The sequence below is a fragment of the Pseudorca crassidens genome, chromosome 20 (genome assembly GCF_039906515.1).
Source record: "Pseudorca crassidens isolate mPseCra1 chromosome 20, mPseCra1.hap1, whole genome shotgun sequence".
Taxonomy (NCBI): Eukaryota; Metazoa; Chordata; class Mammalia; order Artiodactyla; family Delphinidae; genus Pseudorca; species Pseudorca crassidens.
This window is the reverse complement of record NC_090315.1, coordinates 17247077-17270155: the sequence shown is the minus strand read 5'-3', so window position 1 is coordinate 17270155 and position 23079 is coordinate 17247077. Positions and strand designations below refer to the sequence as shown.

The following is a 23079-nucleotide window of genomic DNA, read 5'->3' as shown; positions in this document are numbered from 1 at the left end:
TGCTCCGCAACGGGAGAGGCCACAACAGTGAGAGGCCCGCGTACCGAAAAAAAAAAGAAGAAGAAGAAACCTCAGGAGGTGACATTTATTCATTCATTCTGGTACTAGTTATTGAGGGAGTACCTTTCAAGTGCCAAACATTCTTCTAGTCAACAGGTATAAAAGTGAGGAAGGCATGGGCTTCCCTGGTGGTGCAGTGGTTAAGAATCTGCCTGCCAATGCAGGGTACATGGGTTTGAGCCCTGGTCCAGGAAGATCCCACGTGCCACGGAGCAACTGAGCCCGTGCACCACAACTACTGAAGCCCACGTGCTTAGAGCCTGTGCTCTGCAACAAGCCACCAGAATGAGTAGCCCCTGCTCGGTGCAACTAGAGAAAGCCCATGCGCAGCAACGAAGACCCAATGCAGCCAAAAATAAATTAAAATGAATAAATTAAAATAATTAATTAAAAAACAAAAACTGATTTTCTAAAAAAAAATAGTGAGGGAGGCAGACAAGCACTCTCTAGTGGGCAAATACAATTGGCAAGCTAACGAATAAACTGGATGATTTTTAGAGAGACATATGCTGCGTGGAAAGTAAAGAGTGTAACCCTAGAGCAGTTATGCACATTGCAATATTTAACCCAGGATGGGAAGTCAGACAAGGCTTCCCGGACGACGGGCAGACGGAGGGAGTGGGGTTGATGGCAGATAGCGACTGAGAAAGGAGAGAACTTTAGATGTGGAGTTAGGAGGGCCTCTCAAAGGGCGGCACCTGAGGGAAACCAAGAGGCAGCCAAGGGAAGACCTGGGTAGGACTTCCAGGCACAAAGAAATAGCTAGGGTAATTCCAGAAGAGGGTCCAGACCGGCATGGAGCCGGTGTGCCCAAGGAGAAGAAAGAAGAAAGAAGACAGCAGAGCAAGGGCTTTGAAGACCAGTGTAAAATGTTGGATTCCATTCTAGACGCCAGGGGTGGGCTTGGAACGGTGGTACACGGCCACAGGTCTCAACTGGGAGGGGGCCTTCGCGCCGCCTCCTCTTGTGACGTCACTGGACTGTGACGTCACGGAAAGACGCTCCAGCTCCTCCAGCCCCCGAGCTCCCGTCTCGCAGTAACATCGCGGCGGGTGCCGAGGCAGCTGGCTGGGCCATGAAACCTTAGGAGGCCATGTCGAAACGCGACGTCACCCTCACCAATGTCACCGTTGTCCAGCTCCCGCGACAGCCTTGCCCAGGTGAGGGAGGCGGCGGAGTGACCCCGGGGAGGGGAGGAAAGGGCGGTCGGGGAGCTCCTGTAGCCGGGTCTGAGTACCTGACGGCGAGCGGCGCACCAATAGTGTCCACCGGGAGCCGGGCAGGAGATGCGGGGGGTGGCCTTGCCTGCCGGGGCTCTTCCATCCGGAGCCGCTGCCCCTGCTCCCTCCAGCCCCACCCTCCTCACCACCGGGTTTGCCGGCAAAGTGGTTTCTACGGCGATGGTGGAGGGGACGAAGACTCCCGCCCCCAGGTTGGGTTTTGCACCAATAGCGCGGTGGAAGGGTAGAAACAGGGGCCAGGAGGGAGGCCGGAGCCGGGTTTACGAGGGGACACCTCTAGGACAGCCGCTGGTTGTTGAAGTACCTGGGCGAGCGAGGTTTCACATAAAATTGACGCTGCTGCGAAAGAGCCGCTTGGGGATCGGTGGACTTTGTCCTCCCTGGATCGCACAAAGCGAGGACACTTGAGCCCGCCAGGTGCCGAGCACTTTACAGGTGTGCGCTCTGTGAAGCCTCACAACCACCTTTGAGTTCAGTGTTTAGTGTCCCCATTTTACAGAGCGGCCACCAGATGTAAGAGGACACAAAGCACGTTTCTGGGTCTCAGCACGGGAATAGTGGAGTTGGGACTCGGAGTCCCTGCTCGCCCTACCTCCCCCGGCCAGAGGTGCGCGCACACGCTCCACGCTCCAGCCAGACGAATCCAGGCCTTCCGGAGGGCCACCCCATTCGCTCCCGGCCTCCTGCCTGGCCTCGGGCGAGGCAGTCGGCGGCCTCAGCAACGCAGGGGTGGGCGCGGCCGACGCGGGGCGGGGTTTGGGCGGGGCTCCAGGGTCCTGGAGACCCTGCTAGACGCAGCAGCAGGCAGGTTAACAGCTGTGGGCCTTGAAAACTCTCCCTGCTTATCACTCGCTCAGTGATCTCGGGCCTCGGTTTCCCCACTGTAAAGTGGGTATATAGCACATACCTCACAGGACTCAGTGAACTGATGCATGTGGAGAGCTCAGCACCGCACCTAGCCCTTGGCGGCACCCGGGAAATGGGAGCGACGTTGTAATTGGTAGAGAGCACACCCGATCCAGTGTTTCACCTACCGGCTGATGCTTCATCACTGAAGCTCCTCCGGGCTCTTCCTTCCCAGCGCAGCAGCTCTCCTCCAGCCCATGTACCCCACCCTGGAGCAAAGGGAGAAGGGAAGGCTGGGGGAAGTTGTGAGAGAAGGACCACCTGGGCTTTCAAAGGTCACTGAGTGGGCTCAGATCCCCACTCTTCACCCATATGGACAAATCTCCCCTTTTCATGAGAGCAGAAACAGAACCCCCAGGGATACAAACATTCTTAAGGTCACCAATAACCACCAGTAAACACTGACTAATACCTTTATGAACTTGTAGTGCTACTGGAAACACGCACAGCCCAGCCCCACGCCACAAGGCCTGTGGCAGCCTGGAGAGACCAGGGAGAGAGACAGGTCGGCTGACCCCCAGCTCCTAACCCCACCCCCTCCAAGGTGCCTTTGATTCTGGTGCCAAGCGCAACTCCTACCTTCATCCTCCAGGCTCTCTCCAATCCCTTCCCTCTCCCTTTCCTCACGAATACACTTCATGTCAGACTTTCTCCCCTCTATTAAAATCAGCACCTCCTGGGCCTTGAGATCTCACTGAGTCCTTACAGTAGCCCCCAGGTGGAGGGTCAGATGTGACATCAAGAAACAGGCCAGAGTTTCATTAACTTGCTCAAAACAACTCAGCTGGCAGGTGGCTGAGCCAGAGCTGACATCAAGGCCTGACCCCCGGCTTGAAACCCTCTACCAGCTAGGCCCCTGACTGCTGTCTCCACGCTTCTCCTCCCTACCTGAAGCCCTCACCTGTAGCTCAGGTGGCATAGCTTCAAGCACAGGTGCTCCCAGTGCAGCATGGGTATAGATCTGTGTGTCCGGAGAGGCAGAAGCTGACATGGGTTTCCATTTGTTTCATATGTTACAAGAGACATATGGGTTTCCATATGTTACAAGAGACAAATGGGTTTCCATTTGTTTCATATGTTACAAGAGAAGTTTCCTAAACTTCTCTGAGGGTAAGCATCACCTTGTTGGAAACAGGATCCCTAGGCCTCAGTGCAAACCTAGAGTCAGATTTCCCTAGGAATCAGCCTCCCGGTGATTCTTACCAGAACAGTTTGGGGACCACTGGACTAGATCAATTATCAGGCAAGTTTGGGAAATGATCTTTGAAATATTAATGTACATGGAATGTTTCCTAGACTCTATCATAAGCACTACATGTATCACTCATTTAATCCTCACAGTGACCCTCTGAGAGAAGTACTATTATCATCTCCATTTTACAGAGGAGGAAACTGAGGCACAGAGACTATCACCCCCAAGCAATTGTTAAAAATATATATCCACTGAGTTAGAATCTCCAGGGAAGAGGCCCTGGCATGGATATTTTAAAACAAGCCCACCCCCTGCTCATTCTGTTGATCAGGTCGGTTTAGGAAACACTGGGCTATATGGTTGGCCACTCAGGGCCAGGAGCCAGCAGCAGGTTCTGGGTGGCAAAGATGGCTCATTCTGTCGCAGTGATGGTGCGGCTCACTGCCCCTCCCCCACTCCCAACAGTGACCAGAGCACCACCCCCTCCGGAGCCCCAGCCAATCAAAGAGCAAGTCCCACCACCTCCACCTCCTGCACCTAAGAAGGTTTCTGTGGTTCGGGAGCTGACTGTTGGCGTCAATGGGTGAGTCGCCCCGGCCCTTGAGCCGTTCCTGAAGCTTTAGGGCCCGGCCTCTCCTCAGTTACTAACTGGAGCATTTCTTCATGTCTCAGCAATGCTTTCATTCTGCCCATCCTGGAAAAACACAGGGATAAGGTAAACAGGGCTCCACCTTCAGAGAGCTCACATTCCGGTGGGAAGTACAGTAAGACTGAAGAGGGCAGTGTTAGGCCGGGGAACTCAGGGAAGGCCTCTGGGAGGTGACACTGGAGTAAGGCCTGAGTGACAACTGTGCAGCAAGCAATGGCTGTGGGGCGTAGGTGGCAGCTCAGTGTAATAAGGACGGGCAGGATTTCAGCATGGCTGGTGTGGCACAAGCAAGGGAGAAGAGGGAGGGCAGCGGAAAGCTGGCAGGGGGCTGGCGGACCGTGGTAAGGAGTCTGGACCTGGCTTTACTGTTAGAGAGTGGTGGAGGTTTTCAGGTCAAGAGATATAATCTGACCCGAAGTTCTACAAGATCCACCCAGCTACAAGGTTGGGAATAGGGGTAGAGGACAGATGGTCAGAGGAAGCACAGAAAGCAGTGAACAGGCTGGTGAGGTCATCTGGGCAAGACACTGGCCCACACAGGGACGGCTGCCTTCTTCCCCACCCAGTCCCCTTGAGTGGGACTCTCCTCTGTCACCCCCTTCCCCCTCATCCCCTCCTCTGCGTGCTGGTTGAGGATTCTGAGGCAACCCCCTCAGCTTTCGTTCCTGGACAGATTTGGACGCACTGGTCGCCTCGTGCGGCGTGCCTGCATGGAGAAGGGTGTTAAGGCGGTAGCAGTGAACGATCCGTTCATCGACCCAGAATACATGATGAGCAGCAGACAAAGGGCAGGACCGGGGAGAGTGGGACCAGGGTGGGGAAGGGGTTCAGGGGAGCTCTGTGGAAGGCGCTCAGCTGCCATGTGGAACCGTCACTGAAGTGAGGACTCCCTGGCAATGCTCGCTCCCCGTCCAGCCCAAGACTAGGAGCCATTCTGTCTCCTGCAGGTGTACATGTTTAAGTATGACTCCACCCACGGCCAATACAAGGGGAGCGTGGAATACAGGAATGGACGGCTGGCCGTCGGTAACAATGAGATCAGCGTCTTCCAGCGGTAAGGGCGGCTGTCTTATGCAAGCCTGCAATATACTAATGCAGGGGATGTAGAGGTGACTAGAAGGGGATTCCAGACTCTCACATGGGGTTCATAACCCCCCAAATTGTGTGTGCACACGCCTCTGGGTACTGATTTGGAGAGGGGGCCCACTGTACTCAAAATACTTTTTTATTTAACGCACATGTGCGTGTTTTCTCTCAGGCATATCCGCTCAACCTGTCTAAAACTCAACTCTTGATTATCCTTCAACCCTCAAATCTATTCATCTCCCTTCCCAGGAAATGGCATCACCATCTAGCCAACTGCTCCCACTCAGTTCCTACATAGGAGCCACAGAGACCTTTTCAAAACATCAACTGGACCTGATTACGCCCCCACTTAAACCCTCCAGTGGCTTCCCATCACCCCACAAATAAAATCCCAGCTGCTGATGGGGCCTCCCACCAACTATATGCCCTGCTCCCCAGCCTTCCCTTGTCACCTCAGCGACACTGGCCACCAACCTCCCGGGACCCTGCACCAGCAGCTCTTCTTAAAACCCACTTCACATAGCTCTCACTGATACAAATACTCCTTCACTGAAAGATATGTTTAGAATCTGTAAGTCAAAAGCAATAACACTGGATGTTTAATAAGCTTCAAATACATTTTCAAAATACCAAAAAAAATAAAAATGGGAAACAGTAAACCTACTTTATCTTTCTAATGTAAATTATCAGCCACTGCCGGCCCTGTGGCTGCCTCCAATTTCCAATTTTACACACGCTTGCACACGCACACTCGTGAGCTCTCTCCAGCCCCAGGCAAGATCTGCAGCCTTCCCAGCACTCCTCCCAGCAGGTCCACTCTCAGCCCCACTGTTTATTTGTGGTCAGGTGGTCAGGGGTGGGTGGAGGTGGGGACTGGAGAGTCAGTGAGAATGGGAGAAGCTGCTTGACCCAAATTTGAAATCATGACAGCAAAAACAATTCCAAATTCCAGCAGAGCAGTCATTACTCAGACACACTGGGTCCTTTCCTTCCTCAGCCTGGGCGCCATCGTTGCTGCCACCTGGGGTATTTTCCCAGCGCTGCCCCGTCCCCACACAGCCGCCCCCTCACTGTGTGCCCCGCTCAGGTGCCACCTTCCCTGGCGACTGCAGCGCGTCTTCCCCCTTCCCCACTGCTCTCCATTGCGCCACTGCGGATATCCTCGGATATCCTCCAGGCCGTCAGCACGAGCTGCGTTGCTTGTGTGTGTACTTTGCCCCGCTCCACCCTTTCCACTTGGGTGACCCTGGGCAAGGCAATGAACTTCCCCAAGCCTGTTTCCTCAGCATACCCACCACAGCCACAGCAGGGAGCACGGCCAGAGGCGTGTGAGGAGCACCAGGAAGGGCTCACGCAGCCTCCTGGCAAGGAGGGCCCTGTCAGCCTGTGGCACCCCTGCTGCTCTGGCACCCGCAGGCGCAGGCCCTGGCCCGGGGCAGACTCAGTACTTCCTTGAAGAATGAACAGAATCCTCAAAAGAAGCCCCTGGGCAGGAGGGCAGGGCCCATGACAGCCTAGGGGAAGGGGCTGGGGTCTCCAGGGGCACCGAGTCTCTGCCCCATGCCCGCTCAACAACTGCTACAAAGGAATTTGTTGAAGTGCCCTTCCCCCAGCTTGGAAGGCAGGAAATGAGGGGGGCATCAGAGAAGAGCTACTTGGGTCAGATGATGCAGTGTGACCTGACATTTGACCAGGGAGCATGAAGAACCATGTGTGGTGGCCCAGGGAGAAGAGAGGAAGCTGCTCATTCATTCATCCCTAGGGCCAGCCTGCCTGTGCTCCCAGGCAGCTCTGCCCCTACTCTTTTCAGTTCTGTCCTGGCTCTTCTGAAAAATGCCAGTAATAACAGTACTTACCTCAGGTCATCAGGGTTAAAGGAGTTCAATACAGGTAAAGCACTCAGCACATAGGCACATGGCAGGTGTTCAGTAAACATGTGTAGAATGGCTAATAAAAAGAAACCACACACAAACATTGACTGAACCCCTCTGGAGGGAGCAGACCCAGCCTTGCTGCCATGGAGTGCTCTAGAAGATGAGACAGACACTAACAATCACAAAAGCAAATACTGCAGTTGTGATAAAAGCTGAGGGAAAAGATTCGTATAGAGTTTACCCACGTATTGTTTGCTTGCTAAAGCCAAGTAGAAAACAGCAATAGTAGATGTTTAATATATTTCACACACGAATGTTTGATATCGAGTGGAAAATGTATGTTGATAAAACAAGAAACAGAAAATCTCCTTTACCTTTCCAATATAAACCACTAGCCGCTGCTAGCCCCAGGGCCGCCTCAAGGCTTCAGACCCCTGGGAGCTGCTCTCTGGATGTGCTGTGTGTTTTCAGGGACTTGCCTGGCCTCTGGCAGCAGGATCCCTGTTGCAGGAGCTGAGGAGTCAAGAGAAGAAGGGCTAGGAGGGCTGTGATGAAGCTGCCAGGACTGAAGCCAGAAGCAGTAGGGCAGGCCTCACCCTCCTGGGGTCTACATCCTGGGCAGCATATGTAGTAAGGGCCTGACCTGGCTGGGAGTAGTCTAGATGGTCCCCCAGGCGGGCTTGCGGCCTGAGTTGGGGAGGTGGCGGCTTGTACCCAGGCATAGCAGGTACAGTCAAGAAAAGTGGCCCACTCGGGGGGTTAGCGATGAGAGGAAAGGCCAGCAGGGTCGGACCCATCTGGGGCAGCTAGGGGTGTGTGGGGTGAGGGGAACAGACGGCCAGGCAGGAAGGTGTCTGGTCAGCCTTTCAAATGGTGAAGGCCACGGACTATGAAGGCGAGAGACTGACTCACGGTGCTACCGCCTCTCCACAGCAAGCAGCCCAAAGAAATCCCCGGAAGTCTGTCGGGAGCCCCTTTGTGGTGGTGGAGGCCACAGGCGTGCACCTGTCCTTAGAGGAAACTACAGTAAGTCGGGACAGGTGCCCAGGGCCGCCCAGGGGGTGTGGCACTTGAAGCACCTCATGACACCTGTGAGCCTTCCCTAGGCCCACATTGAGGCAGGTGCCCTGCGTGCGGTCATCTGCGCGCCCTCTCCAGAGGCACCCATGTTTGTCACGGGGGTGAACGAAAAGGACTATAACCCCGGCTCCGTGAAAATTGTCAGGCAATGGGCAGCAACATTCTTAAGTGTGTGCCTGGAGGACAAGCCAGCCTGCGGTGGGGAGGAATCCGACTCACCCTCCCCACTCCCACTCCCACTCGGCCCCTGGTGCTCTTTTCACATCAATGCACTTCTCCTCCTCAAAGTCTTAACAGCCATCTTGTTAATGTTACCCTAAAACCATCTGTTAGAACTGCACGACTTCTGGAGAACATGCTTGGGGAGCTTCCCCCAGCTGCACCTCTGGTGCCTCGTTCGGTCTGACGGCATCCCCAATGCTCCCTCATCCCCAGCCTGACTTTTCACAAAACCAAGCCTGGGTGCAAACCCTGAAAGGAGGTAAGGGTGGAAGGGTGGCTCTGCGACTCACCTCACAGTGCCTTGCACACCCCGGCCATTTCAGCAATGCATCCTGCACCACCAACTGCCTGGCCCCCCTCGCCAAGGTCATCCATGAGTGATTTGGGATTGTGGCAGGGCTGATGGTGAGGTGCGGAGAGGGGCTGGGGCAGGAGGCACGGCTGGGAAACTGTACCTCTTCCTCCCATACTTGCTTAGCGTGTGGGGTTAACAGGGAGAGACTGGCTTGGGGACGAGAAGCCCACCAGTGGTGAAGCCTTTTAAACTCTGGACCCTGCCTGCATGTGCCCCTCCTGTGACGGTGGTGGAGGCCCTGCCAGCCTCCACCCCTGGGTCATCACCCTGGGCCTGGGAAAAAGTGGTGTGGGAGCTTGGGGGCAAAAAGGCCTCACCTCAGCCCTCTTCTTCCCCAAGACCACAGTCCATTCCTACACTGCCACCCAGAAGACAGTGGACGGGCCATCGGAGAAGGCCTGGCGAGACGGACGGGGTGCCCACCAGAACATCATCCCGGCCCCCACAGGGGCTGCCAAGGCTGTGGGCAAAGTCATCCAAGACCTCCAAGGGTATGAGGGCATGAAGCTGCAACAAGGGTGGGGGGTGCAACCCAGGAGGACTGGACTAGCCCCCAATCCTTGAGGTGTCTCCTGAGCGGAAAGCAGAGACAAGGGGGAAATGATGAAGTCCCTGGGTTCTGACTCCCGCCCCCGATGTGGGATTCTCCAGGAAGCTGACTGGAATGGCGTTCCGAGTGCCAACCCCAGTCGTGTCTGCTGTGGACCTGACCTGCCGCCTGGCCCAGCCTACCCCGTCCTCAGGCATCGAGGAGGCCATAAAAGCAGAAGCCAAGGGGCCCATGGCCGGCATCCTTGCCTACACTGAGGATGAGGTAGGGGCTGAGCAGAAGGGACCCTGGGAAGAGGCCTCTGGGAAGGGAACGTGATTTTCCACTTGCCAAGGAGCTTTTTGCAGCGTATCAAGATAGGAACTGCAGGGCTGGGAAGGTCAGCTCTCCCCTACCTCAGAGTCTTTGCACTTGCTGCCCCTTTGGTCTGGAAAGCTTTTCCCTCAGGTGGCCGCATAGTCTGTCCTCACCTTCTCCAAGTCGCTACTTCAACCTCTCATCTCAGAGAGATGTTCTTTTTGTGGCCCTTTTCCTTACCTGAAGTGTCATTTCACAGTCACTGTGGGCCTTGCTAGCATGTACACTCCAAGACAGCAGAGACTTTGGGCCTCGTTTTTCACTTCCATAGCTCCAGCCATCTTCCCAGGGCCTGGCACATAGCAGGTGCTCGATATATGCTTAGCGAACAAGACAAGGGCTCCCATTTCTCAACACTTGCTCGGGGCCGGCCACAGCCAGATGCCTTCCCTGTGAGGAATGGGTATCACATCTCTTTGCTCCCAGTACTGCCAGTTCTGTCCGTCCACCTTGGTGCTGTCTCCCTGCTTTAGCTCCTGAAGGTCCACCCTCACACAGCTGCCAGGATCTCTTAAAGAAATCAGATCACATCACCCCCAGAGCTGAAAACCTTCCTGTGGCCTTCCACCATGCTAGGGCCAAACCCCCAGGGCCTTTGTGCTGCAGTTCTTTCCACCTGAGACCCTGCTGAGGGCTGTAGTTGACCAGATCCTCCTAATCGTCCAGAGCCAGACTCACTGCCTCCCCGCAGGGAGGGCCTCTCGCTGCCACATTCCACGTGCATTTTTCCCCGGAAGAGATGTCTGTTGGTGCAGCCTCAGAGGCTGTTTGCAGTCTGTATCCTTTGGCCAGTCCCCTACCTGAATAGCCCCCATTTGTCTTCCTCATACCCTGTCCCCAGCAGCTGGACAGAGGGCGGCTCCATCAGATACTGTAGATGAATGGATGACAGTGTGCCCACGAGCCTGAGCTCCTGGAGGTCCCTGCTCTACGACCCACGCTTATCTTTGAAATACTGATGGCCGGGTCGTGTCCACGGACTTTGTTGGCGATACTCATTTGTCTATCTTTGATGCTAAGGGTGGCATCACGCTCAACGACAACTTCGTGAAGCTCATTTCCTGGTAAGGGGGAAGAAAGGGGTCAGAGAACGTGAAGGGAGGCTGGGGGTGGTCGGGAGGGATCCCTTGAATCCCCTCCATCCCTCCCTCCCCAGGTACGACAACGAATATGGCTACAGTCACCGAGTGGTGGACCTCCTCCGCTACATGTTCAGCCGAGACAAGTGAAGCAGGCTGGCCCGCCTCAGTTTCCCAGTGCTCCCGGCCGGTACCCGTCTCTCCCGTCCCCGCCCTCGACCCCCCGGGAGAAAGAGGGCGTCCCGCGCGAGGGGCCCGCGCCGCTGCGCCAACGGTGAAATAAAAACCCTGAGGGCTCACAGCTGCGCCCCGTGTCTCTGCGCCGGTCACAGCGGGGTCGGGTCCGGGATCCAGGCCCACCCCGCACGCGCTCGGTAGGCCCCGCGCCCTGACCCCGAGAGCGGCTCCCGCGGGGTCGGGATCGCGCAGGCACCGGCTCGGCCTCCCGCGTGTCGCCCGGGCACCGCGGCGGAGCCTGGTGACGTTAGCGCACCGCGCCGCGAACTCCGGCTCCCAGAAGGCCGCGCGCGCCGCGGCAGAGGCCGGTGGGCGCCAGGCCCGGGCTCGGGCGCCAGGCAGCCGAGGCAGAGAGGTGCGCTCCGGCGAGCCGGGCGGCAGGCGCCATGACGCTGTTCCACTTCGGGAACTGCTTCGCCCTGGCCTACTTCCCCTACTTCATCACCTACAAGTGCAGCGGCCTGTGAGTGCGGGGCAGCTGCGGGGCGGCCGCGGGGCAGGGGGGCGCAGGCCGGGCCGACCCCTCACCGCCCGCTCCCGCAGGTCCGAGTACAACGCCTTCTGGAAGTGCGTCCAGGCCGGGGTCACCTACCTCTTCGTGCAGCTGTGCAAGGTAAGGGCGCCGGCTGTGCCGCGCGAGGGCTTCGCCCCCTCCACCCCGCCCACCCCGCCCAGACCTCCCGGGGAGGAGCCGGGCTTGGATGGGCTGGAGCCCGAGGAGAGGTCCGCAAGCAACTTTTGTATAGCACTTTTAGTAACATTGAGAACATTCAATTGTATGACTAAGAAGGGTTTGGATACTGCTAAGAGCCTCTAACTAACCCCCAAGGTCCCACCGGCACTGCTACCACTGCCCTGGTGGGTAACCAGCCCCAGCACCTTCAGACCTGACCCTGATCCCTTGTGATCACCACAGAACCCAGACTTCCAAGCCCCTGCCCTCAACCTCCCCTGCTCCTGCCTTCTTGCCTCCATCTGGTGGTCCCTCTCCTCATGGGCCCCCAGAACCCCAGTGTACTGCCCTCCACATAACACACTAACTTCCCACTAAACCCACGTGGTTGGTCTCCCTCACCTTGAGGTGACCTCTCTGTTTTCTGGTCTCAGATGCTGTTCCTGGCCACTTTCTTTCCCACCTGGGAAGGCGGCATCTATGACTTCATTGGGGTGAGTGGGGCAAGGGAGGGGGAGGGATTGCAGGAGTGGGGCCCCCTGGCACCTGTGCTTACTCAAGCCTCAACCTGACCCACAGGAGTTCATGAAGGCCAGCGTGGATGTGGCAGACCTGATAGGCCTAAACCTTGTCATGTCCCGGAATGCCGGCAAGGGGGAATACAAGATCATGGTTGCTGCCCTGGGCTGGGCCACCGCCGAGCTCATTATGTCCCGGTGTGTGCAGCAGCCTGGAGCCCAGATTCCTGAGAAGGGACACCTGGGTTCCAGGGGGGTGCCGGAGGGTGGGGGCTCAGACTCTGGGTGCTGAGGGTGTCTGGGTACTGGAGAATCCTTCCCTTTGCCTTCTTCAGCTGCATCCCTCTCTGGGTTGGAGCTCGGGGCATTGAGTTTGACTGGAAGTACATCCAGATGAGCATTGACTCCAACATCAGTCTGGTACGCAGTCCTGCTTTCCCACACACGCGCCTTTTTGCTGGTGACCCTGCTCCTCCTGAGGCCTGGCCCTGACTTCCCGCTTCCCTTCAGGTCCATTACATCATCGCATCTGCCCAGGTGTGGATGATAACACGCTACGACCTGTACCACACTTTCCGGCCAGCAGTCCTCCTGCTGATGTTCCTTAGCGTCTACAAGGCCTTCGTCATGGAGTGAGCTGGGTGGGGCTCGAGGATGGGCCCAAATGGGTTGGATTATCTCTTCTCCCTTCTTCATTGCGATGTTTCCCCACAGGACCTTCGTCCACCTGTGTTCCCTGGGCAGCTGGACGGCACTTCTGGCCCGAGCAGTGGTGACGGGGCTGCTGGCCCTCAGCACCCTGGCCCTGTATGTCGCTGTTGTCAACGTGCACTCCTAGGCTTGGTGGCCCAGACTTTCACGTACCTTTTCCCTGTCTCCAGGTTTCAGTGAAGTAAACAGTATTTGGAAAGTTGTTTCTGCCTCTGTCTCTCTGTCTGGAACTATCTACCAACAGTGTGCTCTCCTGGGTCCCAGAGGCCCTTGTTTTGGAGCCAGGTAGACAAGCTGGGAGACAAGCCAGCACTCATCTGTCCTGTGTTCCTGGACCAGTTCCTTTGCTTCCTGTTTTCCGCAAGTTGACTGAGGGCTTGAAGCAGACAGTCTTTAAGCAGTGGCAGAGACCAGGGCCCTCAGGGAACAGGTGATAGAGGGGAGCTAGAATCCAAGAGATGGTTCTTGGGGGCTTCTCCTCACAGCCTTAACCTGGCCCTCTCCCACATGGCCCTTCCCCGGCTGGTCACCTCCTAGGTTCCCAGCCCCCAAACCAAACCCCATCCACTTTTTTTTTTTTTTTTTTTTTTGGGCACACCACGCAGCTTGTGGGATTTTAGTTCCCTGACCAGGGATTGAACCCAGGCCCTCGGCAATGGGAGTGTGGAGTCCTAACCACTGGACCGCCACCAGGAAATTCCCCCCATCCACCTTTTATATGGCAGCCAAGGGGATCTCTGAAACCTCAGTCTTACTAGCTCACCCTTCCCTGCTTACAGCCATCTGGGGCTCCTCCTTGCGCAGGAACAGTCCAGTGACTTGACTGTTGGTTTTGCCCTTGAGGGCCTATTTTGTGATCCTGAGATCCTCAGATTAAATCCTGGCCTGAGTCTTCTTAGGGTGGAGTACAGAGACAGCTGCAGCCCAGTAGTAGAGCTGTTGAGCCCACCAATTTGCATGTTGTCCTGAATGCCACCCTTCTCATCCCAGCCCTTCCCTGGTCTAGTAGGGCCAGCTTCCTGCCCCTTTCTCTCCCCATCCCTGAGGCAGATGGCTTAGAAGCAGGGCTTTGAATGTCATGCTTAAGCTGCACCTGGATGCAAGTCCTGCCCACCTGGGAAGGTGCTCCCCAGTCCTGGTGTTCCCAGTGGGATCCCCCAGGGCATGGGATAGGGCAGGTGCCCCCTCCCTCCCTCCACGAGGCTGTCCAGGTCCTGTGATAATGTTATTTGACCCTGGGCCTAGGAAGGCACCAAGCACAACTCTGTTCAGCTCTGCTGTGAGTCTTGGTGTTTTCAGAGGGAGCATTTACCCTAAGGTGGGGCAACCACCATCTAGCCCCACCTCCTCCTCATCGCTCCTAGTCAAGACAGGGTCCACAGGGGTCTTGGGTGGGGAGGTGAGAGGTCACCCTGAGTTTGATATGAAAAGGGAGTAGATGGGGCGCTCCCCCAGCCCACGTCGGTGTATATGCAGTGGCATTGCTTTCCCCGGACCGCCATCCTATGCCCCATGTAGGCTTTTGCACATATTGGGACAGTGAAGGTTGCAGAAATGACTGTTAAACAACTATTTGCTGAGCAGGCACTCTGATCCAGGCCCCTTACTGGTGGCCACCTGTCTGTGAAACAGTCCCAGCTGTCATGGGGCTCAGGGACAATCAGGGAGCACAGGCCAGAGGGATCAGGGCTGTGATGGGTGGAGCTTGGTGGGACTGGTGGGCCTGATTCGCTAGACTACAGTGATCAGGGCTGTGATGGGAAAAGAGGGCTATGTCTGTCCTGGAGGAGAGGATGTGTGAGCTGAGACCAAGAGGATGTTAGTGGAGCAGAGAAGAAAGCAGGTATCAAGGCCCGTGTAAAGGCCTTGAAGTCAGAGAGGGCCTGGCCTTTCCAGTGAAGCAAGAGCTGGTTGAATGAGTTCGGGGGGCGGGGGCTTGTGAGACTGCAGAAGTCAGCAGGGGCCAGATGACAGAAGGCTCTGAGCCTGGGCAGTGGGGAGCCACGGAGAGTTCTAGGCAGGCGAAGGACAGTCAGTTTGGGCTTTAGGAAGAGCTCATGGCTGCTGGGTGGATGGGGAGACTCAAGGCAGAAGGCCGGCCTGGACCAGGGCAGGGCCGGCAGGGGTAGGAGGAGAGTGGCTAGAAGCAGAGTAGACAGGTGGTGACCAGCTTATTTGGCCAGGTGGGGTGGGGGTGGGGGGAGTAGGGAGATGACCAGTGAGAAAGGAAAGAGTGAAGGAGCCCAGGGTAACCCAAGTTTGGGGTTTGTAAGCTCCCCGAGGGCTCATTACATTTCCCAGGGAGAAGGAGCTGCGATGATGGGACAGTGGGTGGGATCAGGTCTGGAGGATGATGCAGAGGCCAGTGTGGGTCCCCTCGAACACGCTGGGGGCAAGCTGGAGACAGATGTGGGCACCACTGCAGACAGAACTGAGGCCAGTGGGGAAGGGGGCACTGTGCCGATGAGGAAGGAGAAGCCTGTGGTCCAGCCAGAGAGACTCATCAAAGCAAGGGGAAGAGAGGCAAGAAAGGGGACTGGGAAAAGCAGTGGCAAAGGTGGGGGGGTGCTGTGGACAGGGGAGTCTCCAACAGGGGAGTTGGAGGGCTAACTTCAGGTGAGGGGTGTGAGGAGGGGACCTGTGACGTGGCCTCCAGGAGTTGGTTGGGACTAACCAGTGATAGGGTGCCCATTGCAGCTGCAAAGGCATAAGTGGAATCAGAGAGGAAACTCCTGTGAAGGGGGGAGGGGATGCTTGAGGTGGAAAGGATTCTGACCAGAGAGGGAGAGTGGGTGCTGAGAAAGGAGAGCCCAGAGGTGGTGTTCAGCTAGTGGAGCGGTTAAAGGCACCTCTCTGGAGAGGGCCCGTGGCCACATCCAGCTCGCCTAGAAATGCTGTAACCTAGGCAAAGAGATGGGAATTCACTCCCCGAAGCAGCGTTTACTGAGTACCTACTATGTGCCAGGCTGTGTTCTAGAAACTGGAGATACAGCCGGGAACAAATAGCCCCTAAGTTGTAGGGCTGTGGGAGATCAAAGGGGCTCATGAAAAAACACTTAATAAGACGATGCCCAGCACTGAATAAAAACACAGTGGACGTGAGCTGGTTTATTGCTATCGTGCAGACATGAGTGTGTTTTTAAAGAAGACCCCCCAAGCAGCCCTCTTGCTGGCCTGGAGTCCTAAGGACAGAGCCACGTCACGGGAGCTGCTCGTTCCCACTCCCCTTCAAAGTCCCCCCACCATTCAGGAGGGGGCTTCCCTGAGGCCAGCTCAGAGGACTGGGCCTAGGGACTGCTCCTCCGGGAGGGTGGATGGGGAAGGGGAGTGGGGAGGGTCTCCCCAAGGTTGAGTTGCTGTGGGCCACAAGAGCAGACACAGGTGGGGCTGGGACTCTTGACTGCTCAGATGTTTTGGTGGCTGTCCGGAGGGTCCCACGTGTCCCCCACCCCCACCCCTACTGTGGTGGATTCGAGGATGACTTGAAGACAGCGGTCCTTCTAATAGTAGAGTTCCTGGTCCCACCAGCCTGGGAGAGAGAGAGAAAGGAGACTCAGTGCTGGGGGGATTTGGGGCGGGGCTGGGGTGGGGGGGAGCCAGGGGCTCAGAGGTTATAGCTCAGTGGTGGTTTGATATGGAGGGTCAAGGGCTTGGAGGTCAAGTACTGGAAATCAAAGGTCAGGGCCGCTGCTCTGAGAAAGTTTCAGCCCTCCATCCCCAGGTCCCCAGTCTCCACACTCACTCCCTGGGCAGCAGCGAACTCCAAGTTTCCGGATCTCATCATAGACGAAGATGAGGAGGCCAAAGGGCATGGGGACCAGCCACCACTGGAACCTGAGGCACAGGCGAGATGGCAAGGTCAAGGCTATCCCCAGGTCTGTGTCCTGCAGGCCCACCCCGATGCAGCTCACAACCCCCTCACCGAATGGGCATGAAGTTGAAGATGTTGGGCATTCCGGGGCAGTAGCACAGGAAGCAGCCGATGCAGACCTGGAACACGATGGCGATCACCAGGATCCTGTTCCTGCAGGTGGGGCAGGATGGGAGAGGCTCAGACTGGCAGACACAGGACAAAGATAGGCCATGAGGAGTTGGGGACCGGATGGGAATCAGGGTACTGGGTCAGAGGAGGTCAGATAGCGGCAGCAGGGAGATGTTCTAAACATCGAACACTGGCATGGCCCGCGCCTCTCCAGCAGTGGACACCAACTCTGTCAGCATCACCCCGTTAGCTGATGAAACATAGACGGGCCAGTTGAGAGGCATGAGGTGGGAGCTATTGGCCAGCTATTGATAAGGAACGTTAGCACCTGCACCGGCACATCAGCACATCCAGTGCTGGGGTTTGCTGGCTGCAGTAAGCCCTGGTCAGGACCTGCTGGGAGTTGCAACCAGGGCTCGGAGGGCAGGGTGGGGGCGGGGCTGGGGCCAGCTGGGGACACCTGAAGAAGCCCTGCTGGAAGGCAGAGAGGCGGCGTGTCTTTCGGATGAGGACGTCGGCAATCTGGCACATCTCGATGCTGATGAAGAACACGGTGTAACAGGTGTACTGCTGGTACAGGCGCTGCCCGAACGTCTGTGGGCCAGGAGAGAACACGAGCAGCCTGAACCCAGGCGGAGAGCCTCTGCAGGCAGCCGGGCCTGCGGGGCCTAGGGCCACGAACCCCTAAATACTCCTTTCCTTGCGTCAGAGGCTGGGGTGGGGGCAGAGGAGAGATGCAGGATCTGCCACGTTTTCAGGGCCCCAGAGTGCGGGGCCTAGAAACCTGGCCTAGTGCAGCTTGGCCGTCACTGCCTGGGCAAGCGGTAGGCTAGGCCAGTTGCTTTCATAATGAAAAGAGTGATGTAGAATGTCCCGGGCACCCGAAAGGAGGCACCTGGGAAAAGAGAATTCGAATCCTGAGGCAGGATTTTCAAAGTCCAGTGACTCCAGGACCCGGGCAGATGGCAAAAATGACCAAAGTGGGCCAGATGGGCCTCTGAGGAACACGACACATGCCCTTTCAAAGGGGGTAGCCGCTATTCAGTCCACTTCTTCAGTATAACTATTTTTATACATACCAGTTAATTGTGTAAGGAACACTTACTATGCTCCAGGTCCCAAGTGTTTCGCATGTATTATCTCATTTAATCCTCCTAATAATCCTAAGAGGTGGATTGGTGGTATTCAAACTTCAACATACATCAGAATCCCCAGAAGAACTGGTTAAAACACAAGCCCCACCCCCAGAGTCTCTGATCCCAGAGGTCTGAGGGGGAAACTGAGAATCTACATTTCAAACAAGTTCCCAGGTAATGCTGCTGGTCTGGGGACCACACTGTGAAAATCACCGCGGTGAAAATCACTGAGATAATATCAGTATATTATTATGCTCTCCACTTTAGAGGTGGGCAAACTGAGGCACAGAGAGGCAAAATACCTTGCCCAGGGTCACACAGCTGTGAGGAGCAGTGGCAGACAATGAATCCAAGCAGTTTGGCTCTAAGATCTATATTCTTTTTTTTTTTTTTTTTTTTTGCGGTACGCGGGCCTCTCACTGCTGTGGCCTCTCCTGCTGCGGAGCACAGGCTCCGAACGCGCAGGCTCAGCAGCCATGGCTCACGGGCCCAGCCGCTCCGCGGCATGTGGGATCTTCCCGGACCGGGGCACGAACCCGTGTCCCCTGCATCGGCAGGCAGACTCTCAACCACTGCGCCACCAGGGATGCCCTAAGATCTATATTCTTAACCACGACAGTAAATGTTTAAGGGGAATATCCTGATCTGTCGCTCTGTAGAGCAAACTAAACACACCCGCTAGCCAGATCTAGCCTCTCTGCTCCAGACTTTCACTGAAGTCAGCCACACATGCAAATACTCTGTGTAAGTGATGCTGCGGGGAAAATAACAGAATGGGGGTGGGGGGTGGGGGGGGTGGTACTGGCTCCACACCTGAGACGATGTGTTGCTGTCAGGGCAGAGAGGACCCATGTGCAGCTGGGGTCATCAGAAGCAGGAGTTCGGAGCTCAGGACAGTGGTGGGAAAGGCCCCTCACCCCAGAACTGGCAGAGAGCCTGGGTGTCTGGGAGGCTCTGGCTGAGCTCAGTCTCACGTGGAGGAATGAGTGTGGGCCACACTCAAGGTAGGTGGCATCCCATGAGTCACGGGACTCATGGGATGGGGCAGGGGCTCACCCACTCCTGGCCATAGCTGTCCTGCAGATCTTGTAGGTGGTGGTTCTCCCAGTATGGCCGGAGCCCCACACACAGCAAAGGGAACCAGCCCTCCTGGGCCATGGCCGTGAAGTAGTCAGTGAAGCCAGCAAATGACTGGATGGCACCTGGGAGAGAGGCAAGGAGGCACAGGGAGACACAGATGGAGACACAGAGAGACAGGGTCAGGGACACACACACAGAGACAGGAACACAGAAACAGTGGCATGGAGACAGACAAGAACACAGTGACAGACATGGAGAGACAGACACAGAGACAAGGACTCCAAGAGAGATTGACAGGGACACAAGGGACAGGACACAGAGAGAGGCAGGAACAGAGACACACCCAGAGAACCCAAAAAAGACAGGAGGCAGTGACCCAGAGACAGGGTCATGGAGAATGAGGCCTGGGACAGAGAAGGGACACTGGGGACCATAGAGACCATTGTGTGCAGACACAGACTCAGAGAATGACAGAGATCCAGGGTCAAATGCAGACACCAAGATCCAGAACAAGGCAGAGCCCCTGTTAGAGACTCCACGGCAGGCGAGCAGCCCTGCAGAGGAGCCACGCCCCACCCCGGGGCACGCACCGATCTGGAAGTAGGAGTAGGCAGCCAGGGGCTCGTTGACCAATCGGTCACGCTTCGGGTTCCGTGGACGCAGGTGCATGATGTCACTCTCGGCCTTCTCGTACGCCAGGGACACAGAGGGGAACTGGCCAGGAGTGGAAGGAACTGGGGTTGATGGCTCGCCTGGGCCCGTGTCCCTGACTCTCTGGAGCCCCCCTCCCCGCTGCAGTGGGCAGGGACAGAAGTGAGGTTAGGAGGCAGGACCCACGGTGACCACACAGCCACACCTGCCTGGACAGCCTGGGTCCAGCTGGCCCTTGTCAGGAATGTCAGCATATCCAGTCCACATGTGTGTGCCCATCTGTCTTGGTGTCCGCCTCCATCAGAGCATCTGCATTATCTCTGCTACTGGGTGTTCTCTGTCTCTGCCTTTCTTGGCCCCCCTCCTCTCTGTCCTCCTCTCTGTCTGTTTCTTCTCTGGGGTCCTCTGGTCTTGGCCTGTTTCCCTGTTGCACGCTCTTTCTCTCTTTCTGTCCCTTACTTTCTTCATTTCTTTGTCCCCATCTCCAGTCTCTTTCTCTGTGACTGTGCCTCTGCTTTTTTGTCTCTGTGTTCCTGTCTCTATATCTCTCTTTGTCACTCTCTATCTCTGAATCTCTTCTGTCTCTCTGTGTACATGTGTCCTCCTCCCTGTCCCCCACCCCATCTGTTTGTGGACACAGAGTGGCAGCAGAGTGTACTGACTGAGGGCAGAGGTTCTGGGGTACCTGAATACCTGGGCTTGAATCCCTGCTGTGCCACTTATTAGCTGTGTGACCTGGGGCAAGCCGCTCAAGCTGTCTAAGCCTCAGTTAGCTCATCAGTAAAATGGGTATGATAAAGAAATAAAGCTCATCTCATAGAGTAGTTATGAGGACAAAGTTAAGTAATTAATGTGTGCCTGGCCCAGAGCAGACATTATGTAAGTGCTGTTGAATAAAGATGTGACGTGGCCGTGCACCTGGCTGCATTTGTGGCTGGACCTGAGGATCTTTTCTGTCTCTCTGCCTTGGAGTCTATCTGATGCTGTTTATCTGTCCATGTCTGTTGAGGGATGTCTGTCTGTGATCCAAGTTTGGCCAGATATCCGTGTCTGTAAAATCTGTTTGTCTGAGTGTCCATATCTGAGTCCACGTGTGTCCATGAATCTGTCCTTGCCTATCTGAGTGTCCACCTATGTGTCCCCGTCTGTAATTCTGTCCGTGGCTACCTTCCTGCCTGCCTGTGTGTCCACATCTGGCTGTCTGGTATACACACATCTGTATCACTCTGAGTTCAAGACTTTCCCTGGTGGTCTCTTGTCCCTCACACCTGTCTGTGGGCATATGTCTCTGGGCACCATGTGGGTGGGGGGCACTGGGGCATCATGTAGACTCACGATGTCGGTACAGAGTTCTATGAAGAGGATGGTGATGCACCCGAGGGGCAGGGGCACGCTGACGGTGATGTAAATAAGGTACGGCGTCAGTTCAGGGATGTTCTTGGTCAGTGTGTAGGCGATGGACTTCTTCAGGTTGTCAAAGATCAGTCGGCCTGTGGGAGTACAGCAGGCACCTCAGTCTCCTCAGAGCCCACTTCCTCCTGTGCCCACACCGCCTGCCCCCATCTCTGACCCAGCCCGGACCCTGCTCCACGCCTGTCACAATGGAGGCAAAGTTGTCATCCAGCAGGATCATGTCGGCCGCATTTTTAGCAGCATCCGAGCCGGCAATGCCCATGGCCACGCCAATGTCTGCCTTCTTCAGGGCTGGGGAGTCATTCACACCATCCCCTGTCACAGCCACGATTGCACCCTGCAGGCAGTGGGTACAGGTGGGAGGTTGGTCAGTGAGAGGGCAGCCCAGGGCCAGCCAAGCCCACCTGCTTGCCTTCATCAGCAGGGTCGCACCAGTCGCTGGCAGCTCTCCACAATCACCAGCTTCTGCTGGGGGCTGGTACGAGCAAACACCATCTCAGGGTGGGTACGCAGTGCCTCGACCAGCTCTGATGGGTCCATATCCTTCAGCTGCATGCCATTGATCACACAGGCGCGGGCATCCCTAGGGAGGGAGGTGGGAGGGCATCGCTGGGGCCTCAGTCTGTGTGGGGTGTGGGAAGAACCACAAGGAAGGCTGAAGGGGGCTTACTTCCGGTTAACCTGCTCCACGGGCACACGGAGGCGGGAAGCGATGTCCTCCACTGTCTCACTGCCTTCTGAGATGATGCCCACACTGGCTGCAATGGCCTTGGCTGTGATGGGGTGGTCACCTGTCACCATGATCACCTGTAAGGGGAACCAGCAGACCCTTGACCCCTTCAGATTAACCCACTCTCCCTGTCCTCCCCAGTGGACATCCCCCAGCCCCAGCCATAGTGATTGGTTCAGAGAACATGTGACCCAATCTGGTACAACTGTCAGAGAGGCATTCTTTTTTCGATGGGGTGGCTAAACAGGTGGGACGTTAGTTGGAGCTGCTGGAGGGTGGTCACCTTTGTCCATCACAATGGAGAACTGCTTGAGAATAAAGCCAGCAGAGAGAAAAGCAGAGCTGAGACGTGGAGAAAGGCAAGTTCCTAAAGACATTGAATTCCTGGATCCAGCTATACCTGAAGCTTCATTCCCCAGAACTTTTCAGTTCTTGAACCAATATATTCCTTTGTGGTTCAAGCCACTTTCGGGTGGGTTTCTGTCACAGGGCCCCTCATCCCCAAACACTGCCATCCTCTGTTCTCACCCCTGCCTGGTCCTCTCCCCAGGGGCATACCCGGATGCCTGCTGTGCGGCACTTGAGCACAGCATCAGGAACGGTGGCCCGGGGTGGGTCTATCATGGATACGAGTCCCGCAAAGCACAGGCCACTGGTTGGAAAGTTCATGTCCTCCACGTCGAAGGCATAGCCATGCGGGTAGTCCTTCTCACTCAGGTAGAGCTGGCAGAAGCCTGACCAGAAAACAGGGAAGTCAGAGAGGAGTCCTGGGTGAACCCTTTCATAGCAAGGCCAGGTGATGAGTAAAATCACCAGGTGCCTTGCACCGAGCACCTATGGATGCCTGACCCTGTGCTGAATCCTTCATTCACATTACAGCTAACCCTCTGTATCCACAGGTTCCACATCTGCAGACTTAACCAACTGTGGATCAAAACTATTCTGGAAAAAATTCCAGAATATTCCGAAAAGTAAAACTTGAATTTGCCACACACCGACAGCTACTTACATAGCATTTACATTGTATTAGCCATTATAAGTAATCCAGAGACGATTTTAAGTATATGGAAGGAAGTGCATAGGTTATATGCAAATACTCCACCATTTTACATAAGGGATTTGCACATCTGCAGATTTTGGTATCTGTCGGGTAAGGGTGTGGGGGAGTGTGGTGGGTGTCCTGGAACCAATCCCCATAGATACTGAGGGACAACTGTATCTGAATCCATCCCCACAACCGCTCTGTGAGGCTACTAGCATCCTCATCTTGCAAATGATGAAACAGGTTTGGAGAAGG

The 23079-nt window shown here is 55.9% G+C and overlaps 3 protein-coding genes and 1 long non-coding RNA gene across 6 annotated transcripts in view; 2 read left to right on the top strand and 2 right to left on the bottom strand.

Annotated features, from left to right (window-relative positions):
- Window positions 1–968: 968 nt before the first annotated feature.
- GAPDHS (glyceraldehyde-3-phosphate dehydrogenase, spermatogenic) lies at window positions 969–10957 on the top strand. Its single transcript, XM_067720382.1, is given in 12 exon segments — window positions 969–1220; window positions 3865–3982; window positions 4722–4817; window positions 4995–5102; window positions 7942–7961; window positions 7964–8034; window positions 8115–8233; window positions 8634–8715; window positions 9005–9156; window positions 9317–9478; window positions 10538–10636; window positions 10729–10957. Coding segments are annotated over 12 exon segments (1167 nt in total). The 5' UTR covers window positions 969–1153; the 3' UTR covers window positions 10802–10957.
- Window positions 3278–11087, bottom strand: LOC137215303 (uncharacterized). Its single transcript, XR_010939232.1, has 3 exons — window positions 10952–11087; window positions 7383–10633; window positions 3278–4093 (listed from the first exon to the last, which is right to left on the bottom strand). It is a non-coding gene; the product is annotated as an uncharacterized lncRNA (long non-coding RNA).
- A 78-nt stretch (window positions 11088–11165) lies between these two features.
- On the top strand, window positions 11166–12992 carry TMEM147 (transmembrane protein 147). Its single transcript, XM_067720346.1, has 7 exons — window positions 11166–11351; window positions 11432–11501; window positions 11996–12055; window positions 12141–12277; window positions 12415–12499; window positions 12590–12711; window positions 12794–12992. Exons 1-7 carry the CDS (start codon window positions 11275–11277, stop codon window positions 12915–12917), a joined length of 675 nt encoding a protein of 224 aa, XP_067576447.1. The 5' UTR covers window positions 11166–11274; the 3' UTR covers window positions 12918–12992.
- A 2896-nt stretch (window positions 12993–15888) lies between these two features.
- Window positions 15889–23079, bottom strand: part of ATP4A (ATPase H+/K+ transporting subunit alpha) — a 35714-nt gene continuing 28523 nt past the window's right edge. For all 3 annotated transcript variants that reach the window (XM_067720097.1, XM_067720096.1, XM_067720095.1), the window contains 11 exons: window positions 22341–22516; window positions 21723–21859; window positions 21485–21635; window positions 21221–21389; window positions 20975–21129; window positions 19579–19702; window positions 18965–19110; window positions 17233–17366; window positions 16713–16814; window positions 16533–16624; window positions 15889–16319 (listed from right to left, as the gene is read on the bottom strand). In XM_067720097.1, the coding sequence (XP_067576198.1) occupies window positions 16291–16319; window positions 16533–16624; window positions 16713–16814; window positions 17233–17366; window positions 18965–19110; window positions 19579–19702; window positions 20975–21129; window positions 21221–21389; window positions 21485–21635; window positions 21723–21859; window positions 22341–22516 (1415 nt within the window). In that variant the 3' untranslated portion in view covers window positions 15889–16290. The remainder of the gene's footprint in view (window positions 16320–16532; window positions 16625–16712; window positions 16815–17232; window positions 17367–18964; window positions 19111–19578; window positions 19703–20974; window positions 21130–21220; window positions 21390–21484; window positions 21636–21722; window positions 21860–22340; window positions 22517–23079) is intronic.

Coding starts and splice junctions, on each gene's coding strand:
- TMEM147 (XM_067720346.1), top strand. CDS start 11,275: ATGACGCTGTTCCACTTCGGGAACTGCTTCGCCCTGGCCTACTTCCCC. Junction 12,500..12,589: donor TTGACTCCAACATCAGTCTG/GTACGCAGTCCT, acceptor GCTTCCCTTCAG/GTCCATTACATCATCGCATC. Junction 12,712..12,793: donor TACAAGGCCTTCGTCATGGA/GTGAGCTGGGTG, acceptor GTTTCCCCACAG/GACCTTCGTCCACCTGTGTT.